The sequence below is a fragment of the Homarus americanus genome, unplaced genomic scaffold (assembly GCF_018991925.1).
Source record: "Homarus americanus isolate GMGI-L3 unplaced genomic scaffold, GMGI_Hamer_2.0 scaffold23518, whole genome shotgun sequence".
NCBI lineage: Eukaryota > Metazoa > Arthropoda > Malacostraca > Decapoda > Nephropidae > Homarus > Homarus americanus.
The window spans coordinates 383,115-410,037 of record NW_024745451.1 but is presented as its reverse complement, the minus strand read 5'-3'; the positions used below and the strand labels follow the sequence as shown (position 1 = coordinate 410,037).

At 37.4% G+C, this 26,923-nt stretch overlaps 2 protein-coding genes across 5 annotated transcripts in view; one reads left to right on the top strand and one right to left on the bottom strand.

Annotated features, from left to right (window-relative positions):
* Positions 1–464: 464 nt before the first annotated feature.
* Positions 465–15,298, top strand: LOC121878690 (zinc finger HIT domain-containing protein 3-like). 3 transcript variants are annotated; one of them, XM_042385042.1, is made up of 4 exons: positions 465–847; positions 2,806–2,969; positions 4,066–4,270; positions 14,949–15,298. In XM_042385042.1, the coding sequence occupies exons 1-3, from the start codon at positions 762–764 to the stop codon at positions 4,266–4,268; spliced, it is 453 nt and encodes a 150-aa protein (XP_042240976.1). In that variant the 5' UTR covers positions 465–761; the 3' UTR covers positions 4,269–4,270; positions 14,949–15,298. The 3 variants fall into 3 exon arrangements, with proteins under 3 accessions (XP_042240976.1, XP_042240977.1, XP_042240975.1); XM_042385043.1 differs by lacking the exon at positions 14,949–15,298 and adding an exon at positions 13,441–13,863; XM_042385041.1 differs by lacking the exon at positions 14,949–15,298 and having other exon boundaries at positions 4,066–6,515.
* Positions 7,126–26,923, bottom strand: part of LOC121878689 (cyclin-dependent kinase 17-like) — a 100,791-nt gene continuing 80,993 nt past the window's right edge. The window contains exons 1-10 of one of the 2 annotated variants that reach the window (XM_042385040.1): positions 22,205–22,235; positions 18,755–18,885; positions 16,121–16,294; positions 15,447–15,597; positions 14,716–14,837; positions 12,778–12,888; positions 11,450–11,583; positions 10,919–11,168; positions 10,002–10,092; positions 7,126–9,817 (exon numbers count right to left, since the gene is read on the bottom strand). In XM_042385040.1, coding sequence (XP_042240974.1) covers positions 9,711–9,817; positions 10,002–10,092; positions 10,919–11,168; positions 11,450–11,583; positions 12,778–12,888; positions 14,716–14,837; positions 15,447–15,597; positions 16,121–16,294; positions 18,755–18,885; positions 22,205–22,220 — 1,287 coding nt within the window. In that variant the 5' untranslated portion in view covers positions 22,221–22,235 and the 3' untranslated portion in view covers positions 7,126–9,710. Of the gene's footprint in view, positions 9,818–10,001; positions 10,093–10,918; positions 11,169–11,449; positions 11,584–12,777; positions 12,889–14,715; positions 14,838–15,446; positions 15,598–16,120; positions 16,295–18,754; positions 18,886–22,204; positions 22,236–26,923 lie in introns of those variants that run through there. The other variant, XM_042385039.1, reaches the window with a different exon arrangement.

Here is a 26,923-nt window from a genome sequence, read left to right as displayed (position 1 = left end):
AATTACATATTGATATATGTTATGGCTAATAGATTGGCAGTTAATAGTTTAAGAAGAAAGTCAACCGAAAAAAAACCCAGCAGAAATCTTGTTTATTCAGAATTGGTGAAAATGAATTATCCGGCACATTAGTACAGTAAGCGACTATAAATATATGTGATAAAAGAAGAAATAACGTTTGTCATATTCATGTTGTTAATGATATTTTTAATAATATTTGATATTTTAATGAGCTGAGCAAAATGCACCAAAAGTGCTACTAGAGGTAAGTAGCACCTTTTTCTATTGACGATGACAAGTGTATTTAAAAACCTGGAGTATGAGCTTAGAAATTATAGTTGCCAAAGTGCAGTTATAGATTGAAGATTAATAAAATGATAAAGTAAAGTAAATTAACTTAGCATCAGCAAAGAGTACAAGAAGCGCTACAATTGTTTGTTTACAGATGGCGGTGCTGACGCTTCACCCCATGGACCTCGTCTTTAGTTCCTCTCCAGGCTAGACACGCACTTTCTAGCCATAAACTTAATTGAACTTGACTTAATATAGTATAATATTATTTATAATATTACAGTACAATACAAATATGTTTTTTGAACCTATTAAAATTAATTTAACCTCGTAGAAGCAGGTGGTTCATTCTGTACCTCTCACCGTAAGAAACTAATGATCACAGCAGTGAAACACGTTGTTTGTCAGCAAGTGTAATTACTAATTCTTCATTAGCTTTTAATTATATTACAGTACTTGTTAGCTATATTATGGAGGTGGCTAATTCAGTAAATATTTGTCAAGTGTGTACAGAAGCTACTTCGAAGTATAAATGTCCAAAATGTAGATTAAAATAGTAAGTACCCCTGTATATTCTATTAACTTTCCATAAATCTAATCCAAGGCCTTATGCCCTAATAATCAGCTTAGTGAATTGCATGTTTGCAACCACTGCAATTAGTATTTTCGGTAAATTTGCATAAGTGCACACAACTGTTAGAAAGTAAAAAATATGTTTTTCCGGTGTTTTTATGTGTTTAGATCGGTTATAACCTTCATTTCCGTCGGAAATTTGCTGTTTTTTTATCGTTTTTTGGGGTGGTGGGGCGTTTTCCAACAAAAATTATGTAAGCGAATATAAAAAACACGAGAAAAACAAACCTGACCTAACCTAACTGACTCACCATATGATGGAATCACTTATTTCTTACCTTATTGGCCTGGTTCTCGTTTGTCGTTGGATTCTGAGAATAGTACATGATGCTGACGCTGATTCTCGCTTAACGGGGGGTATAGGCGGGCAGCTTGCACTTAGGACACTTTACTAGGGTCGGGAGAACACCATGAGATTGAAAAAATGCCATGTTTCTTAGTTTTTTCTTCAAAACTCGCAGTCAGCTCCATATAATTGAAGTGACACCCATCGCAGACTTCCACGGTCGGAAATGAATTTGAATTTCAAAATATGACCCAAAATAAGAATCGAATTTGATTGGGCCAAAAATACAACAAAGTAAACCACAAATCATTTTAATTGGTTGTCCCCCCCAAAACGCTTTTGATTGGCCGTGTGACGTGCACAGAAACGCATGCGAGTGATGATTTATGAAGGAGACACGCAGTGTGGGAGGTGAGGTAGGCGATAATGGCAGAAGATAAATGGAAGAAACTAGATCAAATTTTGGATACGCTCTCTCCATTATTATACATTTGCGACGGTAATGTAATAAAAGAAAATTTTCTTATAATTAGACGTCTTATTCGAATATGATAATAGATTAGGGGTTGGAATGTTGTGTGCGGAAATGCAATAATACTGTATTTTCTTTGCTCTTTGAAACCGTCCAATATAGTCAGGGGTAAGTTACGGTATTTAGGGGAATTAAGAACTTAGCAGACTGAGGAGCTGCAGAAAGATCTCTTTGAGCTTCAAGAATTGTTGAAGAAATGGCTGTGAAGATTCAATGTTGCGAAATGTAAGAGGCTGTACCTAGGACGTACCAACGGTAAGGAGGCGTATCATAATTATATCCCAATGAGATGAAAAAACTGCATTATTTAAAATTGTGAAAAGGTCCTAGGTGTGTACCAGTACGTTGACAATGAAGCCTGAGCAAGTGCAGAAGTATCACTTGATGCCATGACTTCAGCTGCTTGGCAGGTTTTATTCATGTGAGGAAGAAGTAAACAATGTATCCTACTAATTTGTGCTTCTTTAAGTGAAATCGAAAAGTAAAAATAACAAAAAAATATAAATGTGCAACGGAAAGACTATAAAATATTTTTTGCTCTTTCTCCCCATGGACCGTAAACATCAATATAGAATTCTGTGGTTGTCCTTTAGTTACATAATCTAAACAATTGATAACCAGTAACATTTCCATACAAATGCTTACATCAACTGCTACGTTATATGATTTATGCTTTCATGATTACTGTACCTGATGGCATGGTGTCCTGGTTACCTTCAGGCAATTTTTTTAAGCAAGTTTTAGAGCTGGGTGCCCTTCTAATTTTTACAGAATGGGAATTTGGCATTTTATTTAGGACTTCCAAGTGCATTCTTTATTGGCAAGTCAGGGTTGCAACTCCCTTAGGTAATCAATGATTAATTATTTATCTGCCAACCTATAGCCTCACTTAATTATGTAATTTAATTAATTTAAATTGTTTGGCTCATCTTAACTCAGATAAATCATATAATGCTGTTCCCTTTAAACATGATACTATATTTTTATTAATTTTATTATCAAGGTATTGTAATCTGATGGGTATCACTATGTTCACCACTCATAAAATCCTTTTTCTTGACAGCTGCAGCGTAGCATGTTACAAGGTCCATTCTCAAGATGAGTGTCGTGTCTCTCCACCTGAGCCCAGTGTTGTAATAGAGTTTGATACTAAAGGCAATATATCATCTCAGAGAGTTCTCTTCCCTACTGATGATACAGTTATGCCTCAAACGTTGGAAAAACTACGTAAGTATACATTGGTAATAGAGAGATTAAAACTTATGGTATTCATTTTCATTTAGTTATATTATCCCTGTTAAGTGACTATTACCAACATTGGAAGGATGATACAGTACAGTACCCTGTTTAGAAACTTCCATGTACATACTGTACTATGGTTTCTGCACAGGGCCATGTACAGTATGTATAAATGTTCTGTACTTATATCCATCCCTATCTCACTTTTATGTAACCCTTTATGGTAGTTTATATAATATCTAAGGCTGGCCCTGCTCTTGGACATGCTGATTGGAAATCTTAGTTTAAAAACCACAAATTCAAGTGAATGAGGATTACATATCCCTACTTGGACTACTATCATAACTACTAATACAGGTACCACAATTATAAATAATACCATCATACCACCATCATTATAACTGCCACCACCACCATTATAGCTAATATTGTACAACAACCACCATTATAACTGCTGTACTACTACTATCATCACCATTATATAATGACTACTACTACTACCACCACAAATATAATGACTACTTTTCTACTACAGTACTACTAAAATCATAAGATAGAGAAAATCTAACCTATTCAAGGTGACGTATATTGCATCTTGAAATTACAGGGTGTACAGTATGCCTGAGATGATGGGAATTCATGATATGATCGAGTGTCCTCACGACAATCATGAATTTATTTTTTATTACTTGGTATATAAAACACAGATAGCATTACAGTATAATTTTATGTTCTTTGCAAGGCTATCTTAGAGGTCTTATTTCTTCTCTTTGAACAGACTATGGGATTTATTTTATACGCTAATCCGTATTTATGTTCTTTTGTGTTTGATACTCTGTTATATTGGAAACGGTTTATTAGAATAGCATTACTGTATGATTATACAGGTATAATAAAAGATAAACTACAACAACCACTAATAATTTAGAAGCAGAACATGGGGGAAATAATTTATTAACTGATAATTTATAAACAACAGAAACACCAGGATGACTTATACAGTATGTACTTTGTAAATTCACAGTTATTTACAAAATCTTTTCCATGTATTTTGTATATAAAAATATATTTAATCCAAACACAGGTGATTCCAGAATCCTTAAAACCCTACTGAAGAATCCCCATTTAAGGGATGTGATAAAAGAGGTGGACAGTGCACGCAATACTGATGCTGTCATCCAGAGAGCCATGATGGAACCCATCTTCACAGAATTTGCCGATGTTTGCCTGAGCCTTACAGAACCAGCAGAGGAGGATGTAGATCTTGAGTCAGGCGATGATGCTTAGAGGTACTGTACGATTTATTAATGATAAATGTTCACTTTTGTTAGATATAATTTCTATACTGTACAATAGTTCTTTTTTGTAATTGTTCACCATTGACTGTCATTCTAAGGTCATGTTCTGATAGTTAGCAGTTGATGAGTTTCAATACAGTACCTACGATCAAAATATACAGTACATCCCAAGAATTTATTAGGCATTTTACTTGTAGACTGATATATTTTTAGTATCAATCCCCTGGGCTGAGCTGAGGTACAGTAATACTTACAGATGTGTGCAGTTCCATAAGTCCAGAATTTGTGTAACTTGATATTAGCTATAGCCACATATACAGTATAGAGTTTATTACATTGTCTAGTACACTTGACTTAATGGTGCTAATTCCTCAGTACCAAAAAAGTGTCAGATAAAAAAATGGGGGAGGGGGAGAGAAAATTAAAATGAAAGTTAAGAGGAAGGTTGAGGAGGGTGAGCCTAGAACCCCTCACCATTTTTAAATATTTCCTACCACCTACATTCCTCACATAATTTTTTCATCTTTCACTTTATTGTTCTTCATTCCTTCATATCACAAACAGGATACCTCTGCCTTTCTCTCATCTGTGACATTCAGTAGTTGCACAAAATATTCTGTTTCTCATCTACCCGCTCATTTGTCTTCAACTGTCATAATCATTTGTTCTCGGTTTTTTTTTTTTTTTAGTACTGTCTCTTCCATAAACGTATGATAGTATAATCCCGAATGACAGTAAGGCTTTATAAAACCTATGTAAAGTCCAAAATAAACTACAATAAACTTACACAAAAGTAAATAAACCAATACAGTACTGTATATGTCTTGTCTTGTGGAAAAAAAACAACACTTACTTATTCTTAGGAGGCTGCAGCCATCAGGAACTAGAGAGGAGGAGTATACCTGAAGGTTTTGCAATGTGTGTTATAGTAACTTTCAGAATACACAAAGCACGGTTTCATAATCACAACTCTGAAATCCGACCACTCACTTAATAGACTTCCCATAAAAAGTACATGAATATGAATAGCAGCAGAGACTTGATTGTTATCATTGTTTGAATATTCAAATAATATTTCAGAATTTTTTTTAATCAACTTCACAACACCCAAAGGACTGTTTTATGATCAAAACACTAAAATTTGAGAGTGCAGCGAGGCACTGAGTGTAATGGGAGATTTTTTTTAAAGGACAAGTTGCCTGCTGAGAGAACTGAAATTATATCTTCTATGCACTGCCCAGCCTAATTCACTAAACAGTAATTAGAAACTACATTGGGAGTGAAGGCCCCGCCATATGACGCTCTTTGGATGCAAACTTAATTTATGGCAAATATTTTAATTTCTATGACACATTTCAGCCACTGATCAAATTTGATAAAACCAGCTTGACTAGCCTTACACCTCCTTACCATTCATTTGCTGCTATCCTTTTACCATTTTCTTTCTTATCTGTCTGTACTTCCTCCTTTATACAGGTACAGTATTTGATAGGATAGAATGAATAGGCAAAATGGGTGTGTGTAAACTTATCACCAGAAATAACTTATGAAATTGCACTAAAATTTCTGGAATGTTAATTGCATGATACTAAGTAAGAAAATGGAAACAACAATGCACAGAACCTGATCTACCCTAACCTTAACTAAATTCCTCCCTGGACCCCCCAGCCATATAAAGTTGCTAATCAGGGACTCCCATAACAGGAAAAGAAGCGTACTTTACCTTAAAATGAAGGTAGATCAAATGCAGTAATGGCTTCCGACTGTTACTCCTAAACATGTATTTTTCCTTTAATGTTACTTCCACATCTCATTTTGGATACTTGTACAGCCTTCCAAGATGTCCTTGATCACGTATTAAGTTTTTAATACGATTTTGATCCCCAAGAAGCACAGATGGCTTGGGATAACTTAGATTATCCAGAAGATGCCATTATTGCATTTATATGGCAATGCGTTTCTGATTCTCCTTGTGGAAAAACAACAACAGTAGGAACACACAGCTGACTTAGAATCCAATCCTATAAAATAAAAAATAAAAGAAAATCAATCCATTAATTTTATGTTACAGTATTACAAACCCCACATCAGATCATCCTCCATCGTTTCTTGTACATGTTGACAAAATCGGATTCACTTCCTTATATCTTGAGAGTAGCAGGACGATAGTTGCCAATGGAGATGTGATGCTGCCACTTTTTCGGTAAATAAATTATTTCTTCACATACAAAGCACTTAAGAGACTGTTAATTACTGCGGTATGATCTTTTTTTTGGGGGGGAGGTGGGGGGGGGGGCTATATTTTAGCCCATAATTTTTCTCTTCTTTCATGCCCTGCCCACTACAGGTGAAAAAGTTGTCGTCAAGTGCTGACCCGACCCCTCCCACTTAGCCACATCTAACACTGAGAGCACCCATCCTGTAAGCACAGAGGTGAAAACAGTGGACCAGCCCTTAACCACTAAGTTCCTCCCACTAGTTACATAGGCTGGCAGATGTGTTTCTAAGGGTGCAATTTGAGTCTGGATTGCTCTACCAAATGTGTACTAAAATGGAAAAGCCGTTCGTGTTACATACGAAAGACTGTGAGGCGGTGTGATTGTAAATGGCACTTTTTGCATTGAAACCGCAAGGGGGTGAGATTTCCGATCATGGCCAGGAGTGGAAAAAATGAACGAATTCTAAAAACTCTTTCTGGTGATAATCGTCTCCCCTTTTTATCCAGCAATCTACAATGAGGTGTCCAGAGAAGCTTGTTTGTGGATGGCATCAAATACTTGAAGATGTTCATTGGACATGTACAGTAGACAATATAAACACTTATAAAATAGGCTAACAAAAGGTAATTCATTTTAAGTTTTCTTTATTCATTTTGGACACATCATTGACACAATGTCATGCTGTTCTTCAACCTATGATAGAAATAGTTGAAAATATACATTATAGTCATAGTCGACACCTGTTCAAAAATAGAATCGGTTCGTTTCTAAACATACAGTACATGGCAAACTAATATGGAGGTGTTTTCTTTGTTTTATGAAGTATGTGTTTAATAATATTTGAAATATTGTGAGTTGTTGGACCAATCCACAGTTGGCTCAAATATAAGCAGAGAGAAGAAAGAAGAGAGACAGAGATTGTTTGATGATCATCAGTTACAAGCCATACAAGTAAATGTATTGACGCCTATAGTCCTGATTGTTGTGTCAAGTTTTTTTTATGGTTTCAGCGAGTTAAAAATACTATACTGATTTTATTTAGATAAGCTGAAATTTCAGGGTTTGGACTGAATTCTCTTGGGTCTACTTTATGGTGATAAAGTCAAAGACTCTGATACATCAGTTATCATTAAGATTTATAGGGTATCAATACTTACATAAATCTGATATTTGAGATTATACAATGTTCTGTAAAGTTGTTCCTTGGACAGCCAAAGTTGTATGTAAATATAATTTTTTTTATCACAGTTGTAAACTGTCATTATCTGACCTCATATCATACAATGGATTCAGGGTAGAGTCAACCCAAATTTAACATGAAATCTTAATTTTGACATTCATTTGTAGACAATGAAAATGTTAAAATTTACAAAAGGAGATCTATACAGCACTCCCTAAAACCACAAAACATAATATTCACAATCATCCTTAAAGAGCATGGAAATAGGTAAATTAAATGCTTATATTGTATGTAGGAATTCATTTTACTGTTTGGAATGCTTATGGTCTAGTTAGTCATCCACCACGACAGACTCCTCAATCCATTCTTGATCCTTTTATTTATATAACCGAGTTTTCGTTAGATATACTCCAGCATGACACAGTACGCAATTGTAAACTAAGCCTGAAAACCTTCTCGTATGCTCAATCTGGGACTAGCAATTACTAAAGACCTATAATTGAGCATGGAAGTACTCAAAGTGTTCTTACTTTACACCCTCAACTCTTACCTCAATTGTATAAGGTAACAACCCATGAGTTATTGCAAATGAGGTGTGCAGCTGATGACAACCAGGAAGTGGTTAGATTGTACCAACGCACTGGTACATAGATTGAGATTTCTTCAGGTACAAGATAACCTACTGAATTGGAATTTCTTGGGATGAAATCATTTGACAAAGGACAAGGGATATATCAAAATAAATGTCAAGGTGTCAAAACAGAAAACAAAAAAGTATTAAGTCATATATCACATAATCTTCAACATATTATTAACTAATTAGGAAAAGCCTATATGGCAACCATATAAAATGAAGAATGAGAGACACTTGCATGAAACTTGCCTAAGTATCCAACATTATGAAAATGAAGTACTATACATTGCACATACAGTAGTTAAAATGAAGTTGGGAAGCTTGAGAGTAATGGGGCATAATTTGCTATTTTTACCCAATCACAGATTTTCCTGCTCATTGTTAAAGAGATCCATGTCCCTGTGGAATACTCAGTGCTGTAGCTTGAAGAACTTCTTTATTGCCCTTTAGTCATTTGCCAGTCTTCACATTCCACAATAATCAAAACCCTTTTTTTCTTTTCTAAATGATATGTTATTGTCCACTTTTACAGTATTTACTATTGGTTTTTTTCTAAGAAAAAGAATGAGTAATCAGTAAGTTAAATTTTTATAGAACATTGAGCGAATCATCACAGAGTTATTCCACATGCGTCATTGCAAATATATACTGTATGACAGAAATCCAACATATTAGGATCCTGATCATGTTGTACACTGTATATCCTCTTCATCCAGTAAGTGAAGACGTGATCACGCACATGGAAGTTGGTAGTCTTAAAATCTGACCAGCAGATAACTACCGACAATTCATGACCAAGTTTATGATGAGGTGATTACTTGAAAGCCATCCAGTTATGAATTGTTCTACTCTGAATTTTGTATTATGGGGCTAGTAACCATATATAAACTGAAAAGATTTCTGAAGTTAAATTTCTATATATAATTGAAATACTACAATGTTGGAACTAAAGGTTCTAGAAACCTGCTAAACTGGCAAAGTACAGTCTACTGATACAGTAGTGAACACCTAGAACTTCCTCCCACAAAACCACTTTACTAAATTGGATAAAGAGCTCTTTGTCTGATCAAAGCTTCAATCCCTTGATGGTAATATCAATGGACGAGTTTCTGATCAATACGAGTAACAGCATACAGCAGTGTTTCACATTTTCAGAGATATTCCTGGTAATGAGGAATCCATGAATTGGAGTTATCATGAAGCTCATAAGTGTTTCTTCAGGAAAGTTTAAATCAAACTTCCTATTGTTTTTCCATATCAAATTGTCTCACATTTAATAACGTCAGTTTAGTTTGATTAAATGTAAATGTTTTTCCCCAATTGGGAGCAAAATCATTCTTTGAATTCATTCAATTGGTCCTTGAGCCAGAATGTATGAGAAGGTATTTTAGGTAGGGTTCAGAAGTGCATACTTTGGCGTCGTGTTTTAGCTTGGCCGCCATTAGTCACTTTGTAGTTGTGATCACGTGTAAGCATCAATCCCGGGCATGAGAAGATAGAGTCCTCTGTAAAAATATAAATAAATTTGTTTGCAGTGTTACATGAAATAACTATTGTAAGTCTTAAAAACAGAACATGCCTATGAGTAAACTGTTGTCCACTAATTGAGTTTCATAAAGTATTATATTTTGCATCTGAATGAAAACTTTTAATTATTACAAAATTAAACAATTAACAAAGATGACTTACGATCTTTGAGGGTGTGTATAGTATGTCCTAAAGACTCAAAGAATGGGTGTTTCATTGCTGTTGCTGCCGAGATCCTTTTCTTGGCTTCATACTAGAATGATATAAACTAATAATAGTGAAGAGTTCACTTATGCACATTTTTTATATACAGTAATTGGATTACAGAATTATAGAAAACACAGTTACATAATTATTAATTTTTGAACCTTTAAATAATTCAGCAATCTTATTTCATATCACTTACTTTCATCAATTATTTCACCTGTTATTTTCAATAAAAAAGTTAAAATAAGAGATATTTAATATTTAAACAACTGAATCAATAACACAATAAAAAATATTTGTACATTTTAAGTCGGCTCTATATACAGTACAGGTATACCTTTCTTGACTGAGCCACTAAAAATATTTCACCTACATGCAGGGATGACACTTAAATGGGGAGAAAGCAGGTGTGGGTAGGTTCTAGTAACTACAGTGTAACTAAACAGTGCTCAGGAAGCCTTCTCTGTTTCTGTTATTGCATCAAATCATTTTAGCTTCAATTGGGTAAATTTACAATTGTTGTTCTGTGTGTTAGGTGCTGATTAGCAACTTGACAGAAAATATGTAAGCCCCTTTCTTTTATGCAGCAGTGTTTAGTGTAAGTTTGAAGAATAATGAGTGCAGTGACATCCAAACAAACAAAATAATATTCTTGAGCCACCTGATACACAAAACAGCTTCAAAATAAGTTCTGTATGTACTGCACTACTCTTTATTTATTTTTTGTGTATTGGAGGATTACTGTACTTTGAAAGGGTGTTTTGCTTGTTGTACTTAGTAAGGTACATATAAATTTATTCAAATTTTACTATGACTCAAATAAGGAATTGCCTGGTACCATAAAAATATTGATACTGTACAGTATTACTAACCAAAAGGAACTTTGTTAGAAGCCCTAATGCAGAATCATGAGCCAGCCTAGGTGCCCTGGCCAGTAGTGGCTCTCCTGTGTGAGCAGGAAAGGAATACTGGCCAAATTCTTCATTATTGCCAATACCAGCCCAATTTGCTTCTGTGGGCGTGCCAAAAGTACGGAAAATTAAGTGAAGTTCATCTTCAACCGTGGCACCGGGGAAAAGTGGTCGTCCACTGATCATCTCGTACATTATACAACCAACTCCCCTGTAAAATGAGAATGTTATAAGTAACTTAATGATTTAAAATTTTTACATACAGACAGTACTGCATTTACTTTTCATGAACCTGTCTATCCCCCCCCAAAATACACAGGGAATAGTTTGTTAAAATTTACTTCCATATCTCAACCTGCAGTATTAAAAAACAAAGTGCACAAAGATGAACATGGCACACAAGACGTTGCAATTGTTATACCTACACCATTTTTCAGGTTTGGGGGCAAATATAAATTATATCTGACTTTGCAAGATGATAATATAACTCACCACATATCAATTTGTGTGGAGTACTCTGTTGACCCTAGGAGGACATCCGGAGGTCGGTACCATAACGTAACAACCTCATTACTGTATGTCTTGGTTGGTACAGACTTGGCCCGAGCCAAGCCAAAATCTGCAAGCTGGAGAGAATAAAATGTAATTAATTATACACTGCACAGTAACATACATACATATATTCAAGTACAGTAAATGTGGGACAATACAGTATCCTTATATAAAATATAAAAGTAAAGAGAAAACTATTTAATGATTTGGGTGAAGACTGTCGTTTTAGAAAGATCACCTTATCATATGTACAGTGAGAGTGCTATGTAACAGAGAACTTCAAGTAGTAGTATACAGTTACCCCTCATCAATTCTGGATTTCCCATCTGCGGATTCCAGGTATCCACGGTTCTATTTGTATACCATTTCACCAACCATGGCATTGAATTTTGAGTATCCATGGATTAGTGTGGCACCTTTATCCCTCTACAGTCTAATTTATTCCTACATAAATACGAGGAATTAATAAAAATAATACCTGTACTAATAGATAAAACAAAAACAAAAACAATCTTTTCACTAAAGAAACGGGTAACAGGTACACACTCCCCCATCCCCCTCCCATGATTGTGGGCTAATTCCCACGCATATAGGAAATGTTTATTCTCATTTGTATTTGACCTTATGATAACTTTTTTTGTTTGCACATTCTGTATGAATGATTGTGTACTGAGTATATAAATAAAAAGTATATCTATTGAAGTTGCGAGTTGAAAACAAACAATAAAGCACCTCACAGCATGACCTAGCAGGGAGAGGCTGAGATCCTCACCACCATACCTCCCCCCCTTTCTAAGTTCCGATACTAACTCCCGTGGATGTAAGAAGTGTTTATTCTCTTTATTTACCTTTCTACACATTCTGTGTGGACGAATGCCTGTGCATGTAATAGTGCCATATATATATATATATATATATATATATATATATATATATATATATATATATATATATATATATATATATATATATATATATATATATATATATATATATATATATACTGCATATACAGTGGTCCCTCGGTTAACAACCCTGTTGTAAAGAGATGAGACAACATGCCTAGCTTTGTCATTTAAATATCTATTACCATTTCACACTTGCTTCTTCCTTTCTCCAACATTCAGTTCACTACAGCAAACTAATCTGGAAAAATCATTATGAAAATGTAATGGAACATTTACAAGATGAATCATTCAAGCACTAAAATGTTGCCTTTTTGTGTCATTACAAAAACTAAAAGTTACAGCAATATAATAATTCTTTACCTTTAGTTCTCCGAGGTCATTGATAAGAAGGTTCTGAGGTTTTAAATCACGATGCAAGACCCGTCGCTGATGACAATAAGCTAACCCACGTAGCAGTTGAAACAGGAAGATCTGCAAATAAAAGCATTACATTACTTTTTTGCTCATTTAAAGTGCCGTAGCTGCATAATTTAGTGATACTGAAAATCCAGAATAATCCTCATGTTACCTAACTCAAAAGGTTCTCTGCTCCAATTTTACTCAAGCAAACACAAAGAGCAGCTTCCAATGGTTGAACTGTCAAGATACCTACCTGCATGTCCAGAACAACATAACACCAGTCTGGGGTTTTTCCAACCAATTTTTTACACAAAAAATTAGACAAACCTCAAGTGAACATTACACTCAGTGGTGAGGCTGGTTCATGCGAGTCCTGAATGAATAAAACCAACTCAGGTTACCAAATTTACCAGACTTATATTTATATACCTTAATGTCAATGTCTTTTCTTGTCTATTTGTACAGATAAAGAATATTACCATACAATTTATTTATACGTCTCTTAATATAAATGTGCTCGACAGGATACCAGCATACTGTATTTACTTTTTTATGTACCCATGTGTCTTCTGTGGGCAGAACTGGGATCTCGGATAACAACTGGATGTATTCTCTGGATTACAGATGTTTGACAACCTCCAGGAAGATCCTTGATTACTGACACAATGCCACAGTGTAAACTGCCTTGAAATAATGTTTTTTTTAATACAGTACTGTACTGCTCAGCATGCAACACCTTTGTTTCTCTTGACATGACTCAACATATACAGTACCTTTTTTTACTTTATTACAATCCACCAATATATTCAAAATTTAATTGACACTGGTTATATAGTTTTAGCTGATACTGTACAGATTTATGAAACTGGCAACGTCAGTGACAACAACACTGATATACCCTACGGAATGATTTAATTTAAAATCTATAATCCTTCCACCGAACTAAATACAGTGGGGTATGCCATAACGAACGGATCCTACTACGAATATTCCTATAACGAACGGTTTACCTATAAAATTGAGAATGCTATAACGAACATTGTTTAAAAAAATTTTTTTTTTTTTTACTAATTTATTGTTTTTTATTACAAGTATTAATGATATTGGTTATTTCAGGGGTTTATATGCATATTTATGCACTTTTTTACAATTTTTACAATTTTATATTATATTTCTCACTGTTAAGTGGTTGTATTTGGGGGCCTGGAACGGATTAATCCTATAACGAACGAATGCTATAACGAACAAGGTTCTAGAACCAATTAGATTCGTTATAGCATACCCCACTGTACAATACTGGTACAGCTACTCCCTGACTTACGACCTACTCGACTTACGTCCACCCGCACTTACGACCTGCCTCAGTTGTACCAAAATTTGGTCAAATTATGTATTTTCAAGTCCCAAAGCCAGTACACAGACAAAATTTTAATCTGAAATTCACTTTAGAATGGCTGGCAAGCTTAAAAGTGAGTGTTTTGTGGTGCCGAGAAGAAAAAGAGACCCCCATTTTCGATTTTATGTGTGTTATTTAAGCATTTCCGATTTACGACCATTTCGACTTATGACCTGGATGTAGGTCCCTAACCCCGTCGTAAGTCAGGGAGCAGCTGTACTGTACATTACCGTTGCTGCAGTACCTATTACAGTCAGTACTGTTTTTACTAACCTAACTCATTCACCATTAACACTACCTGGCATACAAATATCCTGAAAGTGTGTTTTTACATCAAATTTTTAGGTTAACAAAAGTAACCATATTTATGTATCAGCAATTGTAATTAAAGTATCCAAGATAAAATTAAAGTACAGTACAGTACATTAACTGTTCGGTTTAAGTCTATCATGATTTTTCTCTAATAAGGTGGAAACTACTGATGTGTTGCATGGTTTACTTACCTTAACATTATTCATTGATAGTTGTGCTCCACATTCATCCATGTATTGTTTAAGATCACGGTCTAAATACTCAAATACAAGAGTTAAACTCTTGTCTGTATGAACAATATCATGTAATGTGACTGAAAAGAAAGATAAAGAAATCATTAGTACCATTATAAACACAGTTGTTTCTTTTAGAATAAGTACAAAAAGATCCATCACATAAATACATTATTTTTATCTGATTTCAGGTAAGATAAGTCCCCAGTCCAGACAGATACATCATGTCCACTTTATACAGTCAATGCAACTAAAATACTATGTCCCTGGATCACAATGACCCCCAGTACCAGCAGAATGCCACTCCCAGGTAAAAATTAATAGTGTTGTGGTTCTAGACTGGGAGTGGCATTTTGCTGGTACGAAGTTCAAATATCCAGGGATATTTCAGGTATGCCCTCCAAATTATGTAGAGTCTGGGAAACAAATACAATTAATGTTTATGGTTATAAAAAGTTTGAGAAAATTAAAAATCAAACACTTGATAATATTATATTTAAATGTGAAGGCTATTGCTCCAGAAAATAAATTTATAATATTGTACTGGTATTTTCAATTGGATGTATTGTACAAGGAATTCTTGTCATACTTGACTACAGTACGTATATTATCAGAAAGGGAATTACACTTGAACTCCCAGAAAGTTTTGAATTGGTGCCATTCACACAGAGTTGATGAAGTTCACTCACCAATATTTGCATGTTTGAGTTCCTTGAGCAGAGACACCTCCCTGATGGCTGTACATGGTGCACCCTCTTCATGTTCCAACCGAATCTCCTTCAGCGCCACTAGATTGTCAGTTAGTCGTGATCGTCCTTTGTACACTGTTGCATATGTTCCCTGTAAGATATAACTTTATAGTAATGAAAAAATAAAGTAACTATTGAAAAACTATACCCGTAGTCATTTTCTCAAACAATCATAACTAGGCCTTTTTTATTCACAAAATTAGGTGTTTACCCCTGGCACCAATACCTACTGTTGTGTAAATATTTTAAGAATATTGTTTATTCTTTATCAGAATTATTAGGTTCAAGTACTGAACAGATTTATGAATACAATATTGTCAAGTACATAAAAATTACCTGGGAAAAAGATTATAGAGCAGATAAAATAGTTGAAAAGATGAGAAATAGAATCTCTGTTCCCTGCATCTCTCTCTCTCTCTCTCTCTTTACAATATCAAACCTTTATCATAAAAATTGCTCCTAATAACTAAAATCATCAAATAAAATTTTTTTTACAGTAGACTGTACTGTACTAAATCCTAGTGTAAAGGCACACAAGATCAAGCCTAAAATTGAAAATAAATCTGAGCTAACACACCATGCAGAGTACACTGCTGGCTTTTATGTCTACTCACCTCTCCTAACTTATCAAGTTTGGTATATGTTTCCATTCTCCCAAAACCAATTTCTGATAGGGATTGTCTACGAGAAGCTCGGCTGAGAGGACCATCTGGGCTAATGGACTGCTTCTGAAGAAACGCATCTGGCACCCGCAAATCCGCTGGCAACGATAACCGTTTGTTGACATCCTGCAATAATTATATATTTACACAACACAGGAATAATAAGTAACACTCAAGATTGATAAATCATAATGCTATCTAATAAAATCCCTGTGTCTTTATACCAATTCCTACTGTATCACAAATGAAGGTCATTAATTAATAGGTATTGAATCATGTTTAATACTGCATTAATTACACCAGGTCGGTTCTCCTTTTACTATTGAAGAGTTTGCATTGTTTCAACAAATAATAATTCCTTCACCATAACAGTAATACTGTATTGCTAACTATTGGAAAAAATCAAATACTAAACCATACAGGTACAAAGTCTCATAAAAACTAACCACATTTAAAATAAGGGAGTAAATGATGACAAACCAACAATGTAAAATATACCAATGATATAATATTTTGGAATACATTTAAGTGTACAGTGCTAAACCAGTTTTTGCAGTGGAAATGCACAATTCTCCATGACTCACACCCACAATGTTCTCTAAAAACAAACTTTCTAGCCACTTGGCAGACCACCTGAAGAACAACTCTAATATGACATCACTCAGAGCCTACATATATTATCAGGGTTGACAAAAACTTGTTTAACAGTTTAAACAAGAGTTGACTATTAGACTACACCCATCAGTGGACACACAAACATCACATAATTCCCTTAAATTTTGACCAATGAGCTTAAAAAGGAAGTCTAAAATCATCTAATGAATCCAAATACTGTACCCTGTACAAACATAGACTGCATACAGTACAGTACTCGTATATCCAAGACATAACACAAACTACAGTTAAAAATCTGGAAATGTAATACTGTACAACTACAGTGCTAGATTATATGAAAACCCGGGGAACTGGATCCCTGGTGCACAATTTTGAGCCAAGAACCACAGTCGGAAAACTGTGTGTCCAGCTGTGAAATACCCAGATGTTAGGGGTAAAAGTCCAGCACAGTGGATCTCAAAACCAAGAGGGGCAAATGGAATTGTAATAAGTATCATACTCCCACCCAACACTGTTGGGTGGGAGTATGAACACAGTTCATCTGACAACAAATAGTTTCTAGGTCAAACACAAAGTGAGAAGTCAAATCAGGTCAATATGGAACAGCAGCAAGCAATATGAGACAAGCTTGGCCAGGTCAAGTGAGATAAACATGCTGACACTCAATGTGGTGGGACAGGTTGTGTGCAATGGGGTTGGTTATTGAGTACAGTACCTGCCACAGACCACCATGTGTGGCTGCTTCTTGACACAATTGTTAAGGAAGATCTCTATCTGTTGCATCATTTCAGAGCAAGGCGATCATTTGACCAGACACCAAGGAAGAGCGAGCTTGGAACACTGCCATTGTAATTTCAGTGAAAAACAGTGAAATCTAGCTTTCAATTAAGAGGTTTCAATGTCGTGTTCTTTGTCACAATATTAACCTTGTTGGAAAACTAACAACTGACATTTTATCAACAAATTATGGTTCGTATTTAAATTACCACATTCAGGCAGGTAAAAAATAGATCAAACCAAATAAATATGAAAAAGTGGTGCGTGACCAAAAATAGAGTTGTAACAAACTTAACAGTTCTGCCCTTCCACTGACTCAGAGGTACAGTACTATACTGTATTCAATTCATCTCTGGAGTGTAAGTGGATGGCAAGTATGGAGGTTGAGCACATTAAACAGTTAAACATTAAATCTGCTGAATGCTGATGACCCAAGATCCTAAAATACTGTCCATACACACAAGTCTTGATGGAACGAGTGTATTGCAGAAGCTCTGGTGGCAGTAAATGGTGAAATAAAAAACAAAAAAAGTAGCAGAGGTAGACTGAGTGTGTTAGAATAAGTTGTGAATTATGGGATACAGATGATGGGACTGCAGTGATGTAATGGTTTATGTACAGTTTAATAAAAGTACAGGTTTTTAAAAATAATAACAATAATCAAGAGGAGTGAACTAAACAGTGATATGAAAAAAGTGTATGACAGAAGAATGTATGAGAGTTACGAATATACCAGGTAGATGGAAAGATAAAAGACCATGTGACTTAGGTAGACACACTGAACTACGTGTTAAGGTAGACACACTGAACTACGTGTTAAGGTAGACACACTGAACTACGTGTTAAGGTAGACACACTGAACTACGTGTTAAGGTAGACACACTGAACTACGTGTTAAGGTAGACACACTGAACTACGTGTTAAGGTAGACACACTGAACTACGTGTTAAGGTAGACACACTGAACTACGTGTTAAGGTAGACACACTGAACTACGTGTTAGTGGTTTTGAGGGCAAATTATTCTGGAACATAGATGTGATCAAATATCCAGGGTATTTACATGTCGAACTGGTTGACACATGGTAGCTCACGACACATGCCTGTACCTCAAAACAATCTACTGTGTTGTGTTAGAGCATCGCCATCTGGGTCTTTTTTTAAAACTGGCTCAACAGGATGTCAACAACACTTGCCTCTTGTGTAATGCGTCGATTTTTATTCTGCCTGAGTTTAACGTTGACGGGTGAGGTGACTTCATCGCTGGCCCCTGACGCCTCCTCACTCTCTCCATCACTGCCAATCCTGGGAACCTCATGCACCACACCTGCAAGATAACACAATATACTTAAGAAGGGAAGAAAAAATAGCAACTTAAACTTAACTTGCTTTTTAAGTGGCCCAAATTTTGCACTCAATGATTTCCTATTGACAGAAATATAACAGGACGAAATTCAACAATTTTTCTGGTCAAATTCATCCAAGATCTTAATAGGTTACATCCACATTTTAAATAACATCAAATTTCTTTTCCGACTGTTTCATTTAGCATATAACAAGTTGGGCCTAACCCAGCACACGGGTCATAATTCCCTCAAATTCTGAACACACGGGAAATAATGACTACAACCAACAAAGACTTTATTGGGCAAACATCCACACTGCATCAAAATCTGTTAATTTTTATCCGAATTACCATAATCACTATAGAATATACACAGGAAAGCAAAGTGAACCACAACTTAAAAAAAAGTTAGGAAAAATTGACATACAGGGGTTCTCAACCAGGGGGGAATTTCCCCCCTCAGGTTTTCGGGGGGGGAACTGATACTAATATGGAAAAAATAAAGGATTTTCAGTATTATATGCATATTATTTGGAATGCACTTTTTGAGGCAGACAATCTTGGAAAGGAGGGGGGAATGACATTCTGACATATGGTGAAAGGGGTGCATGGGGCAAACAAGGTTGAGAACCACTGTTGTAGAGGGTTTCATCCACGTTCTTTTCACTTGTTTAATGGGGTGACCCTGATGATTCCAGATACGATGACAAGAGTGGCCGCCTGGGGAATGAGTGGAAGTGACATTTAACTTTTCATCAAGTGATATTTAAGAAGTGGTCAAGTGATATTTGTAATACAGGAAATGCGGAAAGTGAAAAAAAATACCACTTTTATTAATTATGTCTTTATAACACGGAGGGTGCGTTTAACTGACTGAGCATCAATTACTGTGTGGCCTCCTGACAATAATTACGAGAACGACTTATAATTAAATAATTTCCTAAGATGACATATCAGAATTTTCATTTATGAGCTTTGAACATTTGGGTCATGTCGAAATTGCACCGCCTCCTGTTACTCTTGTCAGAGGAGAAATATCGACCCTAATGTGTTCAGTGATTACGGGAGAGATAAAGTATACAGTACATATCATAATGAACATATTAAGTTATATTTTGGCCTGTGTGTGTGTGATATAACATATGGTAGATGCAGGTTATGTCACGAAATGTTTATTCCTTTTCAATATAAATACTGAATTTACAAATGGTGGCATGGATTTTAAACGACTCTGGAACACGCCGCCTTCTCCTCCTCCTCCTTTGTAAACCATCAAACAACACAACAGGGGCAGGAAACACATCCCCTGTCTGGTCATAACATGATGTTATCACTCAACCTCGCTTGAATATATATATATATATATATATATATATATATATATATATATATATATATATCTCTCTCAAGAACTTAAACAAGTGAAAAATTTTGTGCATTAGAGAAATAACATTACCTACGATGGTAGATGTATGGAAGAATTAAAAAACAATAATAGGGGAAAAACAGCATATAACAATCTAAAAGACCTAATGAAAATTGAGAAACTTCAATTTAGGAAAAAGGCTGCTGAGTGGCTTTACAGTATACGGAAATGACTATTGTGTGGGTCAGATGCGTGGACACTTGGCAGACACCAGAAAGTGGTTGAAGGACTTTGAAATGTGATAGGCGAATGCTAAGAATAAGCTACACTGACAGGAAAACAAATGAAGTACTAAGATCAGCACAAAATTCAAGAGCAATACTTTAATGTACAAACAAAAAACGAAAAATAAGCTACTTTGAACATATATATAATAATTTGGGATGCGGGGATAATAGCAAATATTAACGAACAAAGTTGAAGGTGGGAGGGTTAGGGGAAGGTAGAGACTGGGATAGATGAATGGAATTAAAAACTGGTTCCCCAAAGAGATACAACACCTTAGAGGATTGGTAAAAACAGCCCGAGAACGTTTAGAGTGGAGGACTGTGGTCGTCAATACTAAGATTACAAGGATTCAGCAGGCATTTGGCGCACCATAAAAAGAAAAAACAGTGACCATGATCTCACTCTCTGTTTCACGACCAGAACAATTGCGTCACAACACTTCTGAAACAACTCCAATTTGGCCAACTAATTATTCATAAACTCACAACAATTATCCTCAGTCTGGTTCGGCAATAAATTCCTGGTTCCTAAAATGACCGCCATAATTTTCAGCATTCGGAGAGCTATTACAGTATACGTAAATCTTTCCTTTCAGCAGAATTCTCCAATATCTGTTTTAATGTAATAAATGTTGCAATATCATGAATCACAAGCAATATAAATAGGCTGTGTAATACTGTACGTACATATAACTGTCGTCTTTCCTAAATGGAGACTAAAATAAGAGCGTAACAGAACAGCAATCTTGACGAACCTGACATTGAGGAAAAAAATAAAATAAAATAAATAAATAAATAAATAAAAGTTATGATTTTTTCAACATTACCTCTTCCCATAAATTTTAAACCTATGCACCACCCTCCCCCTTCTCTATTTACACTATCCTCTAATAAATTTCAATGTTTGTATCTTGCCATCCCCTGCTATTAAGGGTTTATCCCCCTACAATCACTTTCGGTGTTTGCCGCCCACTCCAGCACATTCAATGTTTACCTCATACCTGTATTTTTTTAGGGCCGTCTCCCCTAAGCAATTACAATTTTTGTGTTATTTCCACTGCTCACCTACCCATGCATATTCAATGTCAGCATCCGACCACTTGTACTAAAGGGTTGTTATCAATATTCACGACGTGATTACTGTACTCATAGGGTTGGTATCGTACTCAATAGATTGTCATTGGACTCGCAGGGTTGTAACATACTCACGACTCTTAACTGTACTGGTTTATCTTATAGCGAGTCCTTCATAAACGTAGCCACTTTGACAGGCGGACACATGTAACAGGAACAGCAGCAGCAGTATATTAAAAATTAGCACTTGGACAGCAACAGCGGGTAGAGTATACAGTAGATGGTATACAAACGCTAGGAGCAACTTGGGTAAATGACGCTCCTGAGGTACTGTACAACACACCGCAAGGCCGCTACACTCGCCCACGCTGTGTACTGTGACCCCTCAACACTCCCACGCTGTGTACTGTGACCCCTCAACACTCCCACACTGTGTACTGTGACCTCTAAACACCCCCCACGCTGTGTATTGTGACCTCTAAACACTCCAGGTCAACAATAACACTCACGATTTAACAATAACATATTTACACATTCACAATTTATACACCCGAGCGTCTATCTCAAAACTCACTAAGTGTTGTTTCCATGTGGTCTCAAAACTCACTAAGCTTGTATCCATGTGGTCTCAAAACTCACTAAGCTTGTATCCATATGGTCTCAAAACTCACTAAGCTTGTATCCATGTGGTCTCAAACCTCACTAAGCTTGTGTCCGTGTGGTCTCAAAACTCACTAAGCGTGTGTCCATATGGTCTCAAAACTCACTAAGCTTGTATCCATGTGGTCTCAAAACTCACTAAGCTTGTGTCCATGTGGTCTCAAAACTCACTAAGCGTGTGTCCATATGCTCTCAAAACGAACACCAGAATCATCAATAAGACGACAGGGATGGTTAAGGTATCCATCCGGTACCCTGAATGGTTAATATTATACTGTTTAACATATATCCTAACTCTGATAAGATACCGGGAAACACACGGATCATGTCAAGATTAAGGCTTATCACCTGACGATCCACAACACCCTAATGCTACCAGGTGGGTGGGTAAGCGTAAGGGTTGGTGACCTCTGACCTTCTATAAGCACACCCCCCCCCTACATTACGCCTCAACGGTACCATCACTTTAAACATAATTTTCTACACGGGCCTAGGAAACCTGACCCACCTCCGCCACACACACACGAGAGAGAGAGAGAGAGAGAGAGAGAGAGAGAGAGAGTGTGTGTGTGTGTGTGTGTCGTACCATCACCAAGACAGACGAAGCTGGTGGTGTAGTGTTGTGAGTATATTTTCCAGGCCTGGTGACGTCCGCAGATATCACAACAGTGCCGGAAATGGTCAGTAGATAAACAGAGAGGGAATGGAGGGATGGGGGGGAGGTAGATGGAGGAGGGAGGGGAGGTAGATGGAGGAGGAGGAGGGAGGGAGGATGGGAGGGAGGAGGAGGGAGGAGGAGGGAGGAGGGAGAGAGAGGGAGGGAGGAGTAATGGGAGAGAGGGAGTAATGAGAGAGAGAGAGAGAGAGGAATGGAGAGGAATGGAGAGAGGGAGGAATGGAGAGTGGGGAAGGGATGGGGGGGTGTGTACACATTACCATCCCCGGTTTAGCAGACGCCTTTAACCTCCCCCCCACCATAATGACTGCAGATATCACCCCCTCCACATTTCCTTCCTCCCTCTCATCATCTTCATCACACACCTCTTCCACCAACACCACAACCGCACATCCATCATCGCCTCCTTCCCCTATCACCACTACAACCACACCACTTCCCCCATCACCACCACACTGCCTCCTCTTCCCCCATCACCACCACACTGCCTCCTCTACACGGCCGCTTCACTGGCAGCGACAACCCAAGCCTCGAATCAAGTGGTCATGAATATTTGTGTCAATCTACGTATACATAAGATCAAGTTACAAGTGTACATGGCCAACACACACACACACACACACACACGTCTTGAAAAAAAATCAGGGAACCAATCCATACCTCCCCCAGGCCCCGCCCAGCGAGACTTTGAACCGCGTCAGTCCTGAATCCCCGTCGAGGTTACTGACTTGTGACCTTACTACCAGCGGCGCCCTCTCGTGTACCCGCTGGGTCTCCACACGTGCCGCCCGCAGCGATGTCTGGGTCACCTGCAGAGGCCCTGGGATATATCTGGTAAAGCCAGCCCACCACCACCACCGCAGTCTGTTTGTCTTTTTCTGCCTGCGCCGTGTGTGTGTGTGTGTGTGTGTGTGTGTGTGTGTAATAATAATAATAATAATAATAATAATTAACGGTTTATTGAAAGAGCTTGGCAGCCAGAAGGCTGAAAATATACAGTTACATATTTGGGGAATGGGTTACGAATTACAAATAATATTCAAGTAACATAAGTGACACAAATAAGACATATAATAACTAGATGTGGAAAAGCTCAAACTACAGTTCATTTCAACATAGTGACAGTGTAAGGAGCAGTGTTTACTGGGAGTGAATACACTGATTTATTACAAGTTATTGATAATTTTTACAATGGTTGGGACTGGGCTGTTCTTATAGCGATCAGTTCGTGCACGTATGGGCTGAATGCGGTTGTGGTGTCGAACAGCAATTCTCGGACAAGGGATCTCAGGTGGTAGTAGGAGCCGGTGTCGGGGATGGTGTAGAAGCTTCTTACCAAATTTGCAGATGAGGTCGTGGTGATGGTCAGTGAGAGTCGAAAGGGTCAGTGTGTTGAGCGCTTCTTGATATGTGGAGTAGGAAGGGGAGAGAATAATCTTGCATGCCCTCTTTTGCACTTTTTCTAGGTGTTTACGTTGTGTGGTATTTAGGGAGGAAGACCAGGTGGGGGAGGCATAGGTGAGCTTGGGAAGTATGAATGTTGTGTAAACACTGAGGAGCTCGTGTGCAGGAACTCCGAGGGACTTGAGTCGGCGGAGGAGGTGGAGACGGAAACTGGAGGATTTGATGACTTCACTGACGTGTGGTTTCCAATTTAGTTTGTTGTCTATGGTGACGCCGAGGAGCTTCGTGGAATCTACAACCTGGAGTGTGTTCGGACCAAGAGTAATGGAAGGAGGTGGGACATTGTCGGAGGAGAGGTGTGTGTGTGTGTGTGTGTGCGTGTGTGTGTGTGTGTGTACTTCTGCTACTTCCTGTCTGCCATTGTCATAATATATGTGTATTATTTATCCCCCAACAATATCTCCAACAATACCTTCCAACATAACCTCCAACAGTACCTTCCTACATATCCTCCAACAGTACCTTCCTACATAGCCTCCAACAATACCTCACCTTAACACACCACAAAAAAATCTTACACAACCACGAAATTATTCTCTTGGTTGTACAGTACTTGACGTTAACTACGGGATGATGTTAAGTTTATCTTTTAACATGTTCAAAATAATAACAATATTATCAGCAAAAGTTCTAACATTATCATCTCAGTGTGATGTGGTGACTGTGTCGCGTGATGTGGTGACTGTATCGTGTGATGTGGTGACTGTATCGTGTGATGTGGTGACTGTATCGTGTGATGGTGGCTGTGTCGTGTGATGAAGCTGTGTCGCGTGATGTGGTGACTGTATCGTGTGATGTGGTGACTGTATCGTGTGATGTGGTGACTGTATCGTGTGATGGTGGCTGTGTCGTGATGAAGCTGTGTCGCGTGATGTGGTGACTGTATCGTGTGATGTGGTGGTGACTGTGTCGTGTGATGGTGGCTGTGTCGTGTGATGAAGCTGTGTCGCGTGATGTGGTGACTGTATCGTGTGATGTGGTGACTGTATCGTGTGATGTGGTGGTGACTGTGTCGTGTGATGGTGGCTGTGTCGTGTGATGAAGCTGTGTCGCGTGATGTGGTGACTGTATCGTGTGATGTGGTGACTGTATCGTGTGATGTGGTGGTGACTGTGTCGTGTGATGGTGGCTGTGTCGTGTGATGAAGCTGTGTCGCAAGATGTGGTGACTGTATCGTGTGATGTGGTGACTGTATCGTGTGATGTCGTGGTGACTGTGTCGTGTGATGGTGGCTGTATCGTGTGATGAAGCTGTGTCGTGTGATGCCGAAGCTGTGTCGTCTGGTGTCGAGGCTTCAGTCAGGCGAGGAAACTCGAGATAGCTGTTCGTCTTCCGCCACCGTACATAATCGTTCAATCTTTCAGCTATCATTTATTTTATTTTTTTACTATTTTCCTTTTTTTCTCGATAAGGTGGTAAGGGAGGTGGAGTATGACCTCTATGAAGGGTGGCAGTACTCCTGAAGGTGTGGCAGCCGGTGATGCTAATGTAGGTAGTGTAGGTGGTGTCGTTTTCACCTGAGAATATAAGGCATTGAAGTATTTTTAAATGTAATTATTTCCTGCCCAGGTCGATTCTCGGATACCTTTACCAGAGGGGCACTTCACCTCCATCCAAAACTGCCAGGTGCCACTAATTGTCACATCACAAATTAACGGCACCTACTGTACATCCATACACAGACAGACAGACAGACAAATTCGCACGTTCTGTCTGTCAGTCCGTTTCCCCCTTCCACTTGTCTGTCTGTTTGTCTATCTATCTATCTATCTATCTATCTATCTATCTATCTGTCTGTCTGTCTCACGAACACGTAAGCTGCCAGGCACTGTAACCCTCCACCACCACCACTACTGAAGAGCCAATACCACACAGGTGACCACACAACACCTGTACTACTTCACACTTAATTAACTCCTATCTTGGTCAGTCAGGTTCTTGTTTCACCTATACCTCCATTAGTCATCAGTAGCTCAAGGTGAGTTATTTTATACTTGTTATATATATATATATATATATATATATATATATATATATATATATATATATATATATATATATATATATATATATATATATATCTTTGTTCATTGTGATTATTGTAAAGTCTAAGTGATGTGAATTTTTTTTCTATATGAGATAGACAGACAGACAGACAGACACACCACTCCTTACACACAGACACTTCACTGCCACCTCTCTCTCTCACACACACACACACACGAGCATCTTATAAAAAGCAGAGGAATCTAACCAAGTGCATCGAATAGTTCACAATTTCCCAAAGGAGGCGTGGACTCCCTCCCCCAAGCTACAAATTACCTCCCTGCTCCCGAGTTTAGTTCAAATTAATCTCCCGCTCAGTTTATTTTAAAAGACTATAAAGAACCTCGATTTTTTTGCCTTCCGTAATTAACATAATATTCGCAGTAGAGAATTGGCCGAAGGATTTATGCGTGTGAGCTCGATGTCACCTCCTCCAGCAGAGTCAAC

Bases quoted from the DNA above. Each gene is read 5' to 3' on its own strand.
- LOC121878690 (XM_042385042.1), top strand. From the start codon at position 762: ATGGAGGTGGCTAATTCAGTAAATATTTGTCAAGTGTGTACAGAAGCT. The intron at 848-2,805 runs GTAAGTACCCCT...TTTTCTTGACAG, and splicing joins CCAAAATGTAGATTAAAATA to CTGCAGCGTAGCATGTTACA. The intron at 2,970-4,065 runs GTAAGTATACAT...ATCCAAACACAG, and splicing joins TCAAACGTTGGAAAAACTAC to GTGATTCCAGAATCCTTAAA.